The sequence below is a fragment of the Coenobita brevimanus genome, chromosome 56 (genome assembly GCF_032717465.1).
Source record: "Coenobita brevimanus isolate Jiangsu-jjx chromosome 56, ASM3271746v2, whole genome shotgun sequence".
Taxonomy (NCBI): Eukaryota; Metazoa; Arthropoda; class Malacostraca; order Decapoda; family Coenobitidae; genus Coenobita; species Coenobita brevimanus.
The window spans coordinates 3,801,802-3,820,722 of NC_137009.1; the positions used below are offsets into that span (position 1 = coordinate 3,801,802).

Consider the following 18,921-nt stretch of genomic DNA (forward strand, 5'->3'; position numbering starts at 1 on the left):
CTCCTATGATTCTGTCTGGGTCTTCTCAATCGAGTCAAATCGACGCCCTTTCAGTCGTAATTTCAGCTTGGGAAACAGGAAAACGTTGCAGGGGGCAAGGTCAGACGAATAGGATGGGTGGGGAATGACTACCGCGTTAATGGAAGCCAGGAACTGCCGGACAACATTTGGTGTGTGGGTGGAGGTGTTTTCATGATGCAGGACCCAGTCCTTGTTCTTCCACTGTTCTGGACGTTTGCGGTGGATGTTCTCCCTCAGACGCTAATAAACTTCACAGTAAATCTTTCTGCTGACAGAGTGACCCGGTGGGATGAATTCCTTGTGAACAATCCCTTGGATATCAGAGAAAATGATCAACATCAACTTGACATTCTTGCGGCATTGGTCCAACATTGCAAAACCGCCAAACCACCTACAAACCACATTACAGAGTAAGCGTAGCTCAACAACACGTCTACTCACAGACAAGGCTGGGGCCTTATCGATGCACAAGGGGTGCTGCTGACTCCTCCTAACAGCAAAAGGCAAAAATGCAAACGGTTGGCTCCCTCTGTTTAAATTACTTGAACTTTCGGGTTGCACCTCATTATATATATATATATATATATATATATATATATATATATATATATATATATATATATATATATATATATATATATATATATATATATATATATATATATATATATATATATATATATATATATATATATATATATATACATATGGAGCCTCTGTGGTACAGTGGTAAAGTGTGCATTTTCGTACACTGGAGAGCGAGGGTTCACGCCCCGCCAGGGTACTAAACTTTGGAAGCTTTCTTCCGGCCATGTACTGCATTGTCGGACACCAGGGGTGCTGTGGTTGAACCAGTACCACATACTGTACAGTATGTTTCCACCCAGTTGGCTTGCGCGGGCCAATTACACTTGATTCACAGACTACACACACATCCAAAGCCACTATAACACTACAATCACACTTACAAACACTTCTCACCCTACATACAATCTCTACTAAACAACCTAAGCCACTTGGTAGAGATACATTGGCTGTATCGTCCCTACTTCGGTCGGGATAGGCCGGTCCTGCAGTGGATACTCAAACGGCTCATGATGATGATGATGATGATGATATATATATATATATATATATATATATATATATATATATATATATATATATACAGTATATATATATATACCTAGGCTGCTTCGCCCAAGGAAAGGGAGGTAGCCGAGACAGGACGACACACTCCCCATTTACTCATCCATTCAAACACATTCATTCACATCTTAGCCCCAAAGGGGAGAACGGGCAGATCCTCACCACACAACACCGCACAAGGGTCAACTGCGCAATGCAATCAGTGACATCCGCAGCAGGGCCCGACAGCAGAGCTGGTTTACCCCTGCCACATCATAACAGACTCATCCCCTTACCCGCACCTGACCTGAAATAGCTGATCAGACCAAATGCGGGAGAATATCCCCTCAGGGCTGCGTCATCACTTATTCATTCACAATTTCTCTCCATTTATTTCTGTCACGCACAGCCCCACACACACACACACACACACACACACACACACACACATATATATATATGTGTGTGTGTGTGTGTGTGTGTGTGTGTGTGTGTGTGTGTGTGTGTGGTGATTCACACCAGATTCGTATAAGCTGTATAACAGAATCTCTCAGCAGACAAAGCTACTGGTCCAGATGATATTCCTTCAATAGTACTTAAAAACTGTTCGTCAGTGTTGGCTCCTCTATTGGCAAAATTTTTCCGCTTATGCATCCATACCTCAAGTTTTCCAGCCTCTTGGAAAGAAGCAAATATCCATCATGTTCCTAAAAAGGGGGCAACTTCTGATCCATCAAACTATAGACCAGTTGCAATAACTTCCATTCTAGGTTAAGTTTTTGAGACACTAATTAACAAACACATAATCAAGCATCTAGAAACCAATAAGTTAATCAAAGATCGGCAATATGGATTTAGACAAGAACGTTCAACTGTTGACATTCTTTGCCTTCTTACCCATCAGAGTAACAAAACAGTAGACCAACACGGTGAAACACACACAATAGCATTAGATATTTCAAAAGCATTTGACAGAGTATGGCACCGAACCTTATTGTGTAAGATGTCACACAATGGCCTTGCATCACTGGTTCCTCTAATTTCTTCTTACCTTCATAATAGAAAAATACGGGTCATGGTAAATGGTATTTATTCTCAATTTCATTCCATAAATGCTGGTGTACCTCAGGGATCAGTTTTGGTCCCAACACTCTTTCTCATTCATATAAATGACCTCCTATCTGTCACTCACAACCCAATACACTCTTATGCTGATGACTCGACCATTCATAGTTCTTTCACTTTTCGAAGTGAGAAAACAGGAAGAAATCAGTAGGATAGAAGTTGTGGAAGCAATGAAGTAAGTCAAATTGGGGAAAGCCCCAGGAACTGATGGAGTGTGTGGTGAAATGCTGAAGCATGGGGGAGAGATATTAGTAGAATGGATGCGGAAGATGTGCAGGTTGGCCTGGGAGGAAGGTAGAGGATTGGAAGTCAGGTATAATTATTCCCTTGTACAAAGCAAAAGGGAAAAAAGAAGTGTGTGGTAATCATAGGGGTATTTGTCTTCTTAGAGTAATAGGAAAATTGTATGGTAGGATACTTATTGACAGAGTTAGGGGAAAAAAAAAAAAGGGGAATTAGTTGGAGAAGAACAGGTAGGCTTTAGGAAGGGGAGAGGTTGTGTAGATCAGATATTCATTCTTAGATCTTTAATGGAAAAGCTTCTAGAGAAGGGAAAGAAGTTGTATGCGGCTTTCATGGATTAGGAGAAAGCATATGAGAGGGTGGATAGACAAGGATTGTGGAAAGTATTAAGAATATATGGAGTAGATGGGAAGTTGTTGAATGCTGTGAAGAGTATGTATGATGGTGCTATGGCTGTAGTGCGTGTGGATGGTGAACTGAGTGAATTTTTCTCTTTGAAGGTTGGGTTGAAACAGGGATGTGTCATGTCTCCATGGTTGTTCAATCTGTACATGGATGGGGTAATAAAAGAGGTACAAGGTAAGGCAGTGATTGTTGGAGTGGCCCTGGTGAAAGAGGGTAGTGTCTGGAAACTCCCTGTACTGTTGTTTGCAGATGATACTGTGTTGTTGCGTGAAGACCAAGGGGAGTTGCAAGGCTTGGTGGATGAGTTTGGGAGAGTGTGTAAGAAAAGGAATCTAAAGGTGAATGTAGGGAAGAGTAAAGTGATGTCTTTGAGAGAGGTGAAGTCAGTGAATGTACAGCGAGGTTGGATGGTGAAGAAATGGAAAATGTGAGTACATTTAAGTACTTGGGTAGTGTGATGAGTAAAGATGGAAGTTTGGAGGGTGAAGTGCTTGAAAGGGTACAACAATTAAGAAAGGTTGCTGGTTCCTTGAAAACAGTGATAAGAAACAGGGAAGTGAGGATGGAAGTGAAAAAGTTACTACATGACAGTATTGTGATACCAACTCTAACGTATGGAAGTGAAGCTTGGACGTTGTTCGAAGGACTCAAGTCAAGAGTGAAAGCAGTGGAAATGATTTATTTAAGAGGAGCCTGTGGTGTCACATGGAGAGACAGGCTGACAAATGAGGTTATAAAGGAGCTTTGTGGTGTGGATGTGGATGTGATAGGAAGCATTAGGAAGAATACACTTAGGTGGTTTGGCCACGTGGAGAGGATGGAGGGTGAGAGACTGACGAGGAGAGTGTATGTGAGTGAGGTGGAGGGGGGGAAAGGGAGGGGGAGGCCAAGGATGAGATGGAGGGATGATGTAGAGAGGTATATAAGAGAGGGGGGTGTAAGTTGGGAGCAGGACAGTGAAAAGGCGGGGGACAAGGCGACGTGGAGGCGATTTGTTTTTGGCCACCCCGTACGGGATTGAGGCGTCTGGCAATAGATAGATAGATATTATAAATTCCCAAATAAACACAGGAATTTCTCTGAACCAGGACCTTTCTAAAATTAATCAATGGGAACAAACAAATCTGGTCTCATTTAATGCTCAGAAAACTAAATACATCAATTTCTCCAACAGAAAGAATCCTTCAGACTCTCAGATAATTTTAAATGATGTCAATATTCCCATATCCACTGCAGTTGACATCCTAGGTGTTACTCTAAACCCCAACCTCAGCTGGACAGCTTATGTTTAATCCCTTGCTAAAAATGCTTCCAAAAAATTGAGATGTGCAGAGTTCGTGAGTTCTTCACTGACGAGCAGATGGCCACAATATACAAAGTCATGTGCGTTCTCAGATCGAATATATATATATATATATATATATATATATATATATATATATATATATATATATATATATATATATATATATATAGATAGATAGATAGATAGATAGATAGATAGATATATATATATATATATATGGATAGATAGATCGATAGATATAGATAGATAGAGTGGTAGACAGATAGATCGATAGATGAAGTGTGCATGTGTGTCTGTGCGTGTGTGTGTGTGTGTGTGTGTGTGTGTGTGTGTGTGTGTGTGTGTGTGTGTGTGTGTGTGTGTGTTCAGGCTCTGTAAAATGAAGCTCGCTCCCCCATCCCCGATGAATTTCCTGGATACGTCCCTGAGTAATGTGATAGTTTCTTCCTTTACAAGAAGAGTGACCCAAAATATAGTGATAAGTATCAACCTATTAGTTTATTATCGGTTATTTACTGACTCTTCAAGTCCTTACGAACGGAATAACAACAAATGCGGAAGAAAACCAGGCTCGTGAGCAGGCAGGATTCCAATGTGAATAATTAATTGCTAATAATGTACAAACAATTCTTCAGGTAAATATGAAAATTTCTACTTACCTATCTATAGCCAGACACCTTAATCTCGTATGGGGTGGCCACAAACAAATCGCCTTCATGTGGCCCTGTCCCCTACCATTACGCTGCCCTCCTGCCAGCTCACACTCCCTCTCTCATATAACTCTCCACTCCATTCCTCCATGTCACCATCGGTCTTCCCCTCCCTGTCCCCCCTCCCCTCCACCTCTCTCACATAGACTCTCCTCGTTAGTCTCTCTCTCCATCCTCTCCACATCACCAAACCAACTCAATGTATTTATCCTGACTCCTTCTATTACATCCAGATCCACATCATAATGCTCCATCACTTCCTTTTTTCTCAGCCTGCCTCTCCATGTAACTCCACAATCTCCCCTCAAGTAACTCTTTTCCACTGTTCCCACTCTTGACTTTTGTCCTTCCAACAACGTTCAAGCTTGACTTCCGTATGTTAGAGCTGGTATCACAATACTATCATGCAGCGGCTTGTTTTGCTTTCATGGCCACTACCCAAATTTAATATCACTGCCTTCAAAAAACCAGCAACCTTTCTTCCCTGTTGTACCCTTTCAAGCACTTTATCCTTTAAATTTACATCCTTACCGATCACACTACCAAAGCTTAAATACACTCACATTTTTCATTTTCTCACCCATCCAGCCTCACTGTGCATTCTTTGAGTTCATTTCTTTCGAAGACCATAACTTGACTCTTCCCTACTGTACATTCACGTTTAAAAACCGTTTCCTACACTCTCTCCCAAACTCATTCACCAAACCATTTAGTTCCCCTTCGTCTTCACTTAACAACACAGTATCATCTGCAAACAACAGAACAGGAAGTTTCCAAATGCTGCCCTCTCTAATTACGGCCACTGCAATATCCACTCCCCTACCTTGTATCTGTTTTACAACTCCATCCATATACATATTGAACAACCATTGAGATATGATATATCCCTGGTTCAATCCAACATCCAGATAGAAAAATTCACTCAGTTCTCCATCAACACGAATTAGAGCCTTAGCATCCTCATACATATTCTTCACAGCATTCAACAGCCTCCCATTTATTCCACACATTCTTAATATTTTCCACATTCTTTTCTTTACACTATCATAGTATGCTTTCTCCAAATCCATAAAGGCCACAAACAACTTCTATTCCTTCTATTTGAACGAGTCTACTAAAGTCCTTAGTATTAATATGTGATCTAAATAATTTCTTCCCTTCCAAAAACATCCCTGTACTTCTCCAACTAATCCCTCTATTATTTCCCTAACTCTGTCATTAAGTATCCTACCATGTGTATTTCCTATTACACTAAGAAGACAAATGCATCTATGATTACGACACACTTGCTTTTTCCATTTTCGTTTGTACAAAGGAATAATTATACCTGACTTCCAGTCCTCCGGGATTCTACTTTCCTCCCAGGTCATTCTGCACAACTTCCATATTCATTGAACTACTCTCTCTCTCCGGTGCTTCAGCATTTCACCACACATTCCATAAACTCCCGGGCATTTCCCCATTCTGACTTTCTTCAGTGCTTCCACTGCCTCCATCCTACTGACCTCTTCCTCCCTTCTCGTCTCCCTCCTTCTCCCAGCCATTCCCCAGTAACTTTTACTCGCGTTACTTTCATTCTCTATGCTTAAAAATTCCTTAAAGTGTTCTCTCCAGCTGCTTACCTAGCAATCTGCCATTTTTATCTTTCATTTCCTTAGTATCTTCTTTACAACCCTGTCTATCTCTCTTTACTTCCTTCCAGAACATTTTCTTACATTCCCTCCACTTTACCTTCAAATTTCTACCAGACCCCTCATCCACCCTCATTTTACTCTGTATTACTGATTTTTTCACCTCTCTTCCTCTTCTCTATACACAACTCTTTATTCCATGTTACAACTTACTCCATGCATGTGCTTTCCATCCACTCACTCTATGCCTTCTTCTTTTATATCACAGTTTGTCTCGCCTCTTCATTCCACCATGGTGTTCCTTGCATCCCCTTTCATTTTCTCATCATCCCACACACAACCTCTCATGTTGCAAATTTCTTCTGTGAATACCTTGCACACACCTTCCACCTTCCTCATCTGCTCCAAATCATATTTACCGAATCACTCTTCCACTTCCCTCTTATATTTTGGTTTTTCTGATCCTCTTGTAACCTTCCTACCCTCTTTGTATGGACTGATTCCTCTTGCCTTTCATTCCTACTCTTTATCCATCGCATTTAAACCTCGACCACCACCACGTTGTGGTCAGAGGGTCCACTCCCCCAACCTCTATATGCCCTTGCATCAGCACATACTATCTTCCCATTTTCTCATGCACACAGAAATCATGAAACTTTGCCTTTTGTTCATTTGGTTCACCATCCTTGTTATCACCCGCCATATATATATGTGATCATTTTGTGTCTAAATATGGCATTGGATATCACCAACCACCTCCCAGAACAAATGTCCACCAAGGCAGTACCATTCTCATCCACTTCTGCAGGCACACCCAACTCACCAATCACTCCATCCATCTTCACATGGCCTACTTTTCCATTCATATGTCCAATCAAAAACACTCTCTCACTCCTCTCATTTTTTTCTATGCATGTTTCATCATCCACAACTCTTCTTTCACTCTGCTCGCAGTCTTCAGTTGGTGCAGATACACACACACTTGCCCACGCTTGTATTCCTACATTCAAACTTACCCACACAAACCTTGAAGCAACTGATCCATACTCATATGTTCTCCTTCCATCTCTTGCACACAATAATACATACACCTTCCTCTGCCCTCTAATTCCCACCTACTCACGCACAAATACGTAATCCGTATTCCTTTTCTCTAATACTCTAACCTCTCCAATTGGTTTTGGTTAATCCACATATGTCCACTTTTGCATTTTCAAGCACCTGGACAACCTCTCTCTCTTTCACCTCATCACTCACAGTCGCCACATTCCACGTTGAAATCCGCACCATGTCCTTTATCAGGTCCTTGCTTGTCACCTGTTGGTCAATCTTGGTCAGAAAGGTTTTGTGTGTCTTTAGTTAGTTGTTTTTGAGGGAGGGGATCTCAACCTCCACCAACCCACCTATTGACACGTAGAGAACTTCATAAAATAATAAACCATTGTGGCTAGGTTTTCTCGATTATGAAAAGGCTTTCCACTCGGTGGAACACATAGTCATTATAAACTCATTGCTGGAACATGGAGTAAACAAGACCATTGTATCACTTCTCAAAAATATATACAATGTGGGAACTTCTATAATTAAGCTATATACAGACTCGGAGAAAATTAAGACTGAGAAAGATGTGTACCAGAGGAATACAATTTCAGCAAAATTTTTACAGTATGCCTTGAAAGCATTTTCAGAGAGATAGAATGTGAGAACAAAGGAATAAACATAGATGGAAAAAAAAAAAATCATTTACGATTTGCAGATGAAATTATCCTAATCTTAGAAACAACAGACATCCTGCAAGAAATGTTAAATGACATAAAAAGAAAAAGTCTTAAAGATGAACAAATTTTAAATAATGTTTAAGCCATATACACGTAGGAGCCTCATAAATAAGTGAAGAAGTTGATGAGCACAACTACCTGGGGCAAATTCAAAAACTAACGAAAGACAACAAAAATGAAATAAATCAACAGATTACACTCGACTGGACAGCTTTCGGTAAACATTGAGACATCGTGAAAAGCAGCTTGTCCGTATGTATCAAACAAATAGTAAATAATGAATGTATAATCCCAGCCATGGCATTTGGCTGAGACCTGTTCTCAAAGAGCAATGGAAAGATTAATGTTGCGAATATCTTTGAGAGACAGGAAGAGGTCATCCTGGGCAAGAGAACAGACTATTGTCAAAGACATAGAAGTTATAAAAGAACAGAAATGGAGGTGGACAGGTCATGCAGCAAGAATAAGATATAACTGATGGAGAAAGAGGCTGACTGACTGAACTACAAGAGATTGCAAACATGGCAGAATGAAAGAAAAGAATTTGGGAGCCGAATGCTAATCACCCGCCAGAATATGCTGTTGGCCAAGTCCAAGATTAAGGCCATATCCTGATACCCTGAGGGTTTCATGTTGATAGCTCAGGCCGTTCATGAGATGTAATGGTGCTAAAGGCGGGAGATAAAAACTAACTGACCTTTGGCAGCCATTTTGGTGACCTGGACCGCAAGTGTCCATTTTCGAACTCGTCCAAGATTTTGGCCATATCTTGATACCCTGATGGTTTCATGTTGATAGCTCAAGCCGTTCATGAGATATAATGGGAATACACACGCACACACACACACACACACACACACACACACACACACACACACGCACACACACACACACACACACAACACACACACGGGCAAAAAATTATCGCTCTGCTTTCTAAAGGCGGGCTATAAAAAGGTCAGAAGGGAGGTAGAGAGATTTAATAGGGATGAATGCAGGAGAAACTTGGCAAAGATTGTCAAGGAATATGTAGAGAAGGTTGGGGAGGCCTTTGGTCGACAGTTAGGTTAGGTTAATTTGGGCTGCGGTTAGGTTAGGTTAGGGTAATGTAAGTTAAGTTTATGTTAGGTTAAGCTAGGTTAGTTAGGTTAGGTTAGGTTACTTTAGATGGATGCTAAGTTATGTTAAGCACGAATCTAAATTAACCTAACCTTACTAACTTAACCTAACCTAACCTAACCCAAGCTTAATATAGATTATCCCAGCCTAACCTTACTGCAGCCCATCCCAGTTAACACTCATTTCACGAAATCAGTAGGGATTTCATTAAATCACTGGTTACACAGATTCATTGTAACACACACACACACACACACACACACACACACACACACACACACACACACACACACACACACACACACAACGAAACATCGAAGATTGAGAAGGGTTAGAAATTAAACGGCCTTTTTTTGATCCCCCATCCTCCCAAAGGCTGGAGTAAGGAAGGAGGGAGGGATAGAATGTTGGTCGCTTCTGATGCCCTGAACATCTGCCCCGATTCTGGAGCTTGTGGGTGAGGGTATTTTGTGCATATAAATGCCTGTTGGCCCTACCTGGTTGCTCAGTGCTCTCCTAAGTGAGAGACGTTTTTGGTCGCCTTACTTTGCACTAGTCTAAACCAGTGAAAAATGCGTCGATGCAGGAGCAAGTGCTTCGTGGCATCCTGCAGATAGACATGAAACTCCATGCGAATGACCTGCCACAATATCTGCATAAATTAACGCCAATGAGTGGAACAGACATGAAACTGAAACTGGCTCGTCTGTGACCCAGTTCCAACCATCCTGCCAAGTTTCGAAATACTATTTTCAGTTTTGGCTGAACAACAACAACAACAACAACAACACACACACACACACACACACACACACACACACACACACACACACACACACACACACACTGTTACAGTATACAGTTGAATGATGACATATCGCCATTCAACTGTGCATGTGGAATATATTCAAGTATTGTTTTTTTTTTTCAATTTGAAAAAAAAGTTCCGGTGCAACTTTGTGGTTTCTGGAGTCAGTCTTACCCTTTTCTATAGTCTGGGATCGATTAAAACTGGTCTGTCACTTGTCAAGCTGCGTGGGACTAAACAAAATCCTGATGTGATGGGACTGAAATATATCTTCCCATAACGGAGTTACCTGGTTCGTCATAGAAATCAGGCAGCTTAGCTTTTATCACGCCATGGTGTAGTGGCGACTGACGCGTATTGACTCACAACTACTTCCAGCCTATTTTATTTAGCTCAATGGGTAATGGAACTATTGCACCATATTTACTACTTAACCAGTCACATTAATAGGAGGTGTTTTTCAACTTTGTATGGCAGTGATGAAAAAGAAACAGACTTACACACAAATATGAATATTTTGAGGACAAATACACTTTCAGCCTTATTTTCCACCTCATATTGTTAAATTATACAATACTAAACATTCACTATGTACTAACAATGAAGAAACGCCTACATAATCATTTCACGTGCAGGGTAATGCAGCATCTCGATGAGAACACTACATGTATACTACAAGATTGAGTGGAAATACATACGATACATACCCTGCTTGTAAAAGAGGCCCACATAACAAAACACATAATGGACCACCACAGAACACATGCCACACTAAGACGCAGACACAACATTACCGGTGTAAGGAACCTATGGAACGACACTATAGGAGCTATTGCTTTTGTTTTTTTATGCAGAAAATTAGGAACCAAATGCAGAAGCCTGCAAAATCCCCCCCACCCACAAAAAAAAGACCCATCCTCATGACCCATGAATTCGAGATGCCAAGACACATTGTATTTAAAAGACTGGAGGTCATAGGCAGGGGAAAATACAGACAGACGAAGGCAGTTTCATAGTTAGCCTGCGCATACAGGAAGGACTGGGAGTATCGGTTAATACTTGCATTAGAGAGTTGAACAGAAATGGGATGAGTGTTTGCTGCTAAACGGGCACAATGTACCTGTGCTAATGGACAAGTGATGCAGGCAGAAAGTTCAGAAGAGCAGTGGCCATTGAAATAGCGATAGTAAAGAGATAAAGATGCAACAGTGAGGAGGCTGAATTGAGTCAGTAGGAGGAAGAAAGTCAAAGAACTAAAAGCCTTTGAGTCCACCGTGTTGAGAAGAACTGCATGTGGAGAAACCACATGCACAAGCGACTGGTATTCCACACTGGGATGAATAAAAATCCCAAATAGAATCAACAGTTGTGCTGGGCAAAGAAGACACAGAGTCAGCTTAGCACAAATAAGCTTTTGTACGCAGATATTGCAAGTGAGTTAATATGATCTTTCCATGATAAATCCAAAGGGAACGAAACACGAAGTATTAGATATTTTGCTGGATTAAGTTGAATGTTGTTATATATTAAAGGATATTCCTGTTGTAGGTCTTGCTAGGTCGAAAGATGTTGCAACAGGGTTTTGGATGTATTAAAAACAAGATTACTTTTACCTCAGTCAGAGATGTGAGCCAGGTCAGAAATTAGGTGTGTCGTAGTCTTATTCTGTGTGTGCTGAAGTAAGTGCAGTGATGGACGATGTGGGGAAACGAATGGAAAGGTGATGTATGGAGTCATCAGCATACGCATGGATAAGGTATGATGTACAACGTAGAATGTCATTGATGCATAGAAGGAAGATAGATGGTGACAGGACAGAACCCTGGGAAACACCGCCATTGAAAGTTCTGGGAGAAGAATATTGGTCATATACAGGAGTTGCTATAAAAAAAATCAGAAAGGCAGCTAGAGATTAATGCACAAATAGAAGTATTGAAACTAAAAAAACAGCAGTTTGGAATTTTAAGATTTGTGCCATAAAATGGCAGATTTATGCCAGACTTGATTGGAAGGCGTTGAGATGCAATGTGCAATGGCAAACCTTTCGCTAAAGTCCCAAAAGGATGATGCTAAGGATTCTGAAAGGTAAGTGAAAAAATTGCCATCAGAGCATCCCAGGCTTACCAGCAGTGGACTTGTAGGCGGACCGGGGTTAAACAACAACAGAATAGGTACTTTGCAGATGTCAGTCAACGTTTTAAAATGTCTAGTGCACTGAAACACAAGCATAATGGGAGGTTTATTGAGTGCCAGTAAAGTACTTTAAATGCATATGGAGGACACCAGTAGCCTTATGTATGGATTATTATTATTATTTTTTTGGATATGGATTTTTTTTTTTTATATATATAACTGAAAAGGCATCATGGTAAAAGAAGACAGGAAGTTAAAGGAACTCTTATAAAAGGAGAAGCACTGACGAATGAAGATCTGGCAATTAAGTTGGTGGGTGAATTAGGAAATATTGTACAGGCATAGGAATAAGCTTCCAACATGGGCATATTATCTAGATTGCTACAGAGTACTCGTTACGCATTGCCTTTTTAATAATTTTCACTACAATAACTATACCCCACACACACATATTAGAGATCCATTGTTAATTATAAAACAAATTTCCCAGCTACTTCCGCCTCACAGGGCCAATGGGTAATTACACATTTTTAGATGGGGCTGGATATGATATATCTAAAGTGTTTTAAAATTATCTGTGTTACAGCTACCATAAATGTCTATTTTTGTCATGATACAGTATATTATATATGCCCCGTGGGCCATGACTTCACTTCTAAGCTAGCGGTGTTGTCAGTTCTGCCAGTGTTGCCTGTTCTGGAACTCCCTGAATTCAAATGAAAATAGGCTTGCGATTGCATTTCATGGTGTCTGTGTTGGGACTGGATGTCTGTTAGACTTCCATGTACCCAACTGTATACTAACAACTGTACATCTAAGAACATCCATGCCATACAATGACGACTGCCTGTACAGTACAGCAAAAAAATAACACTTCTAATCATGTTTGCGTTTGGCTCCCGGTGAAACGAGGCATCTGAAGAGAGCTCGCAGAAGCCGGTAGAGAAGCCAGAAGAGCAGCAGCGCCATGCCTGCCACGCTGGCCCACACATCGACATTGTACAACTTGTACCTGGGGCAGGAATGCATCTCATAAGTTATAACGTCCAAGATAAAGCCTACAGATAAAAAGAATAATATATAAAAATATTCATTACTACATGAAATTTTTTCGTGGTGCGGTACAGAATAAACAATACCAGTAAGTTAAACGACTGAAGTTCTATTACTGTATTTGTTGTTGCATAATGCTATAATAATGTTTAATACAGAAAGTTGTAGTTATATAAGAGGTTTGACCAAAGAAGAAAAAAAAAGGATCTAACCGTATTTTTTTTCTCACAAACCAGCAAGATCAAGGGGATGTGACTCAGTGAAGCTTGACCTTGATTGCTTGTACGAATACTAGATTAATTATGTGAAGCACTGCTGCCCAGCCTAGTCGATGCTGACAAACACTGAGTTTCAGAGCATATTCTTCTTGCTCGTATTTTCTCTATGCGGCAATGACTGAACTAAGGAAGCAAGGCCATTTCATCAAATTTTGTCAAAAACTTGGAGAGACGCAATCTGTAACCATTAGGAAGATTCAGCAGGCTTCTAGCGATAAATCTATTGGTGTTAAACATGGCGGGTTTGGAGTAAGGTGAACGTCATGCTGACAGTTTTTTTAATACCAAGGTGCTGGTCATTATGATTAGGCAGCAGAAGACCAAACAATCAATAAAGGGTACTAACTGGGAGTTCTCCATGACCTACGGAATGCAATGTGTTGCATGAAACAAGAGTTGTGGGAAGTGGAGGACTGGCGGCTCCATTACAACAATGCTGCAGCCGGTTCATCCCATCTCATCCAGGAAATTTTGGCTAAACACAGGATCATATACTGTAGGTCCAGCAGGCTCTTTGACCATAAGTTACCTTGGTGATACATATCATTCAGGCGTATTTACGCGCACAGCTGCACTTGCATCGATTGTTGAAAAAGCAGTTATTCTTGAAAAAGCACTTGCAACGGTTGTATTGGCAAAACTTCAAGCAGTTGCACTTGATAAATCCTTGCCCGTGTATGGAAGCCGCAACTGCAGTATCACGAAGGCTTATCTCCTAATTCTGAGGTATATCCTGAACGGTTTGGTTATTCTGTGCGTAAGGTGTGAACTGGCTTCTTCTGCAGAGAAAACAACCACTACTAACTATATAAAACACATTTTATTATATGAAACCATAACAAAGCAGTGACAAGAAACAGGGAAGTGAGCATGGAAGTGAAAAAGTTACTGCATGACAGTACTGTGATACCAATTCTAAAGTACGGAAGTGAAGCTTGGACCTTGTTGGAGGGACACAAGTCAAGAATGAGAGCAGTGGAAATGTGTTATTTGAGAGGAGCATGTGGAGTCACCTGGAGAGACACTGACAAATGAGGAAGTGAAAGAGCATTGTGGTGTGGGTGTGGATGTGGATGTGATAGGAAGCATTAGGAGAAATACATTGAGGTGGTTTGGTCATGTAGAGAGGATGGAGTGTGAGAAACTGACGAGGAAAGTGTATATGAGTGAGGTGTAGGGGAGGAGAGGAAGGGGGATGCCGAGGATGAGATTGAGGGATGGAGTGGAGAGGTATATGAGAGAGGGGGTGTGTGAGCAGGGAGCAGGATAGTGAAATGGCAGGGGACAGGGCGACATGGAGGCGATTTCGTTTTCGTTTTTAAAGGCTCCAACATGCTTGCATGCGTCGGCCTTGGTCACCTAATGGCGGCTTTCCACGCTGCACGATCCATTGCAGCCTCCCTGTTCAGTCCCTTAACCCTGAGGTCTCACTTAATGACCTCGTCCCATATCTTTCTCGGTCTGCCCCTCGTAACCACACCTCCAATATTAACACTTCTCACCTTCCTCACCCAGTTATCATCCCCCATCCTCTCCACATGTCCAAACCATCTCAATCTACCTCTCCTCATCACAACACCAATACACTACAGTCCCATCCTACCTCCCAACTCTTCCATCATGAACCCAGCCCCCTCAGACCTTGGATGCAGGGACACACTACACATCCACCTAATCTTTGTCATTTCTGTACGTCTGAGCCAGCGAATATCCTCCTCCTTCACTGCCCAGGTCTCACTACCATACAGCATTACACTCTTAACACATGCTGCATACAAAGACCCCTTAGCACGTAGGGAGAGTCCTCTCAATGTCAGGAGAGGCAAGAGCTCCCTGAACTTCTTCCAATCACTTCTCACCCTAGCCACAGAGCTAGCTCCAGCCCCACCTCCAGCACACAACATGTCTCCCAAGTAACAAAACTCTTCCACACACTCAAGAGATTCATCAGCAAGTTCAATTCTTTCATCTCTGACAATCTCCTCCTGCTATCCCCGACACGCCATACACATAAAAACAGCATTATCTCGCAGTCTACCTCTGATACCACTACATCTCTTATGCACCCATTTATCACAAACACCGCACAAGATGGAATTACTTCCCACGCCCTTGTGGCAAACTGCACATGGCCACTCTCCCTCGTCTTTGACAGAACCGCCACCAACCCTAGATATCATGACTTTTGTTTTATCTGCATTTACCCTTAAGCCCTTGTGCCCCATACCATCTCTCCACTTCCTAAACCTTTCCTCCGCCTCCCTTTCGTTCTCTGCAATCAACACCAAATCATCAGCATACAACAACTCCCACGGGAGTCCGTTTTTAAAGTCACGTGAAAGGGCTTTAAGTACCATGATAAACAATATGGGACTCAAAACTGACCCCTGATGCACACCAACATTCACGGAACACCCATCACTCAAATCTCCATTCACTCTTACCTGGGTGTGAGCACCCACATACATAGCCATAACCACCCTAACCAGCCACTCCTCTTTCTCTCTCTCTCTCTCTCTCTCTCTCTCTCTCTCTCTCTCTATATATATATATATATATATATATATATATATATATATATTCAATTCGAGATGCCACAACAAATTGCACTTAAAAGACTGGGGGTCCTAGGCAACTAGAAATACAGGCAGAAATACAGTTTCAGGGCTGATCTGTGCATGCGTGAGTAACTGGGAATTCCAGTTAGCTCATACATTAGAGCAGCGTTTCTCAACCTTTTTACCCTTATGGAATCCTTGAAATAATTTTCATGTGTCAGGGAACCCTTACATAAAAATTATTATATATCATTATTACTATATTTTTTTCTCCTGTATAAACTTAAAGTTCATAAGTAGAACATATTTATTTCTAATAAATGATTTAAGCAAAAATAACTTACGTTTATCTTAAGTTTATTGACAGTGCAAAAAAATATTAATCAATATATAAAAATAAATAAATCAAACTGCTTGTTCAAGAGACCTCATACGGAGGTTTTCATTCACAAAAAAGTAAACATAAATAACTAATATCATATATAACACATATAAACAGAAAGTAAATAGATAACTACTAGTACTACTACGACGAGTTGATAAGTAAAACTTAAATAAGTAAAACTGAAGCAAATTAAGGTAAACAGACGAACTAACTTTGGAAAAGAGAGAGAGAGAGAGAGAGAGAGAGAGAGAGAGAGAGAGAGAGAGAAACATACTCACAAACTTCTCATAACCTAACAAAATCATAAACATACTTAAACTGTTAAAATTCTTATAAAATCCCTAAACTTTCCTAAATAACATTGGTAAATGACGGACTGTACCAACATGCCAGGAAGTACGCTGAGGACTGATGGAGACGGTGCATGTGTCCTGTACTCGAGTGAGTCGTTTGGCGCCCGGATCCGTCACGTATCGCTCCTGTCTACTGACCACTAAAGGCGGTTTCACACTGGCGCCGTATAGACGTCGCTGAGTATATTCCCTATAATTATGCTTCTAAATGATATAACAGGTTAAGACTTTAAGATAATACCCAAGAATTTTCCACGAATATGCCGTACGTGTATAGTAAAAATTACGAATATGAAATTAAACACAAAAAGACTTAATAATGCATTTACATATGATTAGCCTATTTATTACTATTTCTCTTGTAACCCCTAGCGACCTCTCGCACAACCCTAGGGTTCCGGGGAACCCTGGCTGAGAAACGCTGCATTAGAGAGTTGGACAGAAAAGAGATGGAAGTTTGCTGCTATGCGGGTACTAGGTGCACACAGTAATGGTGGAGGGAAGCAAGCAGAGAGTTCAGAGGAGCGATGACCATTGAAGCAGCGATTGAAAAGAGATAAATATGGAACAGTGTGGCAAAGAGACAGAGGTTAAGACGAAAAGCCTTTGACTCCACCTTATTGAGAAGAGCTGTAGTTGGGAAGCCTTTCCACATAAGAGGGTAATACTCCACAAAGGGACGAATAAAACCTCTGAATTTAGCCAACAACTCTGCACGAGTGAAAAAGACACGGAGTTGGTTTGGCGCACCTAACCTCTTGGAAGCAGAGTTTACAAGAGAGGTAATAAAATCTGTCAGGATGAATCCCGAAAGAATGAAGCCCCAAGTATGCTCACAGGTGATGTTGGACTGAGCTGGATTTTGTTGAAAATTACAGGACACTCCTGCATAAGATTTTTAGGGGTTGAAAGATGTAAAAGCTTTGATGCATTTAAGACAGGATAACTTTTACCCCTGTCAGATATATGAACCAAGTCAAACATTGGTGTGCCATGGCCTCATCCCTTGTTAGTTGAGGTAATTGCTGAGATGGATGCTGCTAAAAGTGAATGGAATAGTATGGCGTCTTCAATGTTTGAGCGGATAGGGTTAGATGTACAGTATAGGTCATTCATGAATAGAATAAAGAGAGTTGGTGATAGGACAGAGCCCTGTGGAACACCACTACCGATAGCTCTAGAAGAAATATTGTAGTCATCTAAAACAGCAGCTATAGAACGACCAGGAACGAAGCTAGAGATGAAGGCCAGCATCCCCGGTGGAACTCATACAGGAGATCAGAAAGAAGGTTCTATGAGGGAAAGTTTTTTTTTTTTTTTTTTTAAGAAGAGATTAAAAAACTTTAGAAATACAGGATGTTAAAAGAGTTAGGCGACCGAGAGAGAAATGAGAATGGTCGCCATTCTTTGAGACAGGCTAAATGAGACCAAACTACCAGCAAGAAGAAAATGTATAAGTGAACATACATAGACAAAAGAGTGTACCTAGGCAGGGTGTTAGTACATAAGCAAGGTTCTCAAGTACCACAGAAGGAACCCGATCAGGCCCATATGCGTTATTTGTATTGGGGAGGGTGTAGATATTTCAATATCATTTATGAGACAGTCATAGATGGAAAGTGATGGAGGCACTGCACAGGAATTGTCTACGGTGACATTGGAGGAGAGAGTCTGACCAAGAATTTCTTTTTCAGTAAAAGAAACAACTACAGAGGCAATCAGAGCAGGAAGGAAGAGGGAAAGATGATGAAGTACGCTGTTAGAGGTTTTAGGAAAGCAGCTACAAGGAGTGGGAAAAGTTTGAGTTACAGAGCACTTAGTACGAATAAAATTATATTTAACGGACTGGAGAACATACTGAACATAACTCCTGACAAAGTCATGAAG

At 41.0% G+C, this 18,921-nt stretch overlaps 1 protein-coding gene across 1 annotated transcript in view; it reads right to left on the reverse strand.

The window, feature by feature from the left end:
- Positions 1-13,283: 13,283 nt before the first annotated feature.
- Positions 13,284-18,921, reverse strand: part of LOC145401607 (UDP-glycosyltransferase UGT5-like) — a 161,241-nt gene continuing 155,603 nt past the window's right edge. Inside the window, exon 12 of the mRNA XM_080273799.1 lies at positions 13,284-13,465. Within this exon, the coding sequence (XP_080129925.1) occupies positions 13,284-13,465 (182 nt within the window). The remainder of the gene's footprint in view (positions 13,466-18,921) is intronic.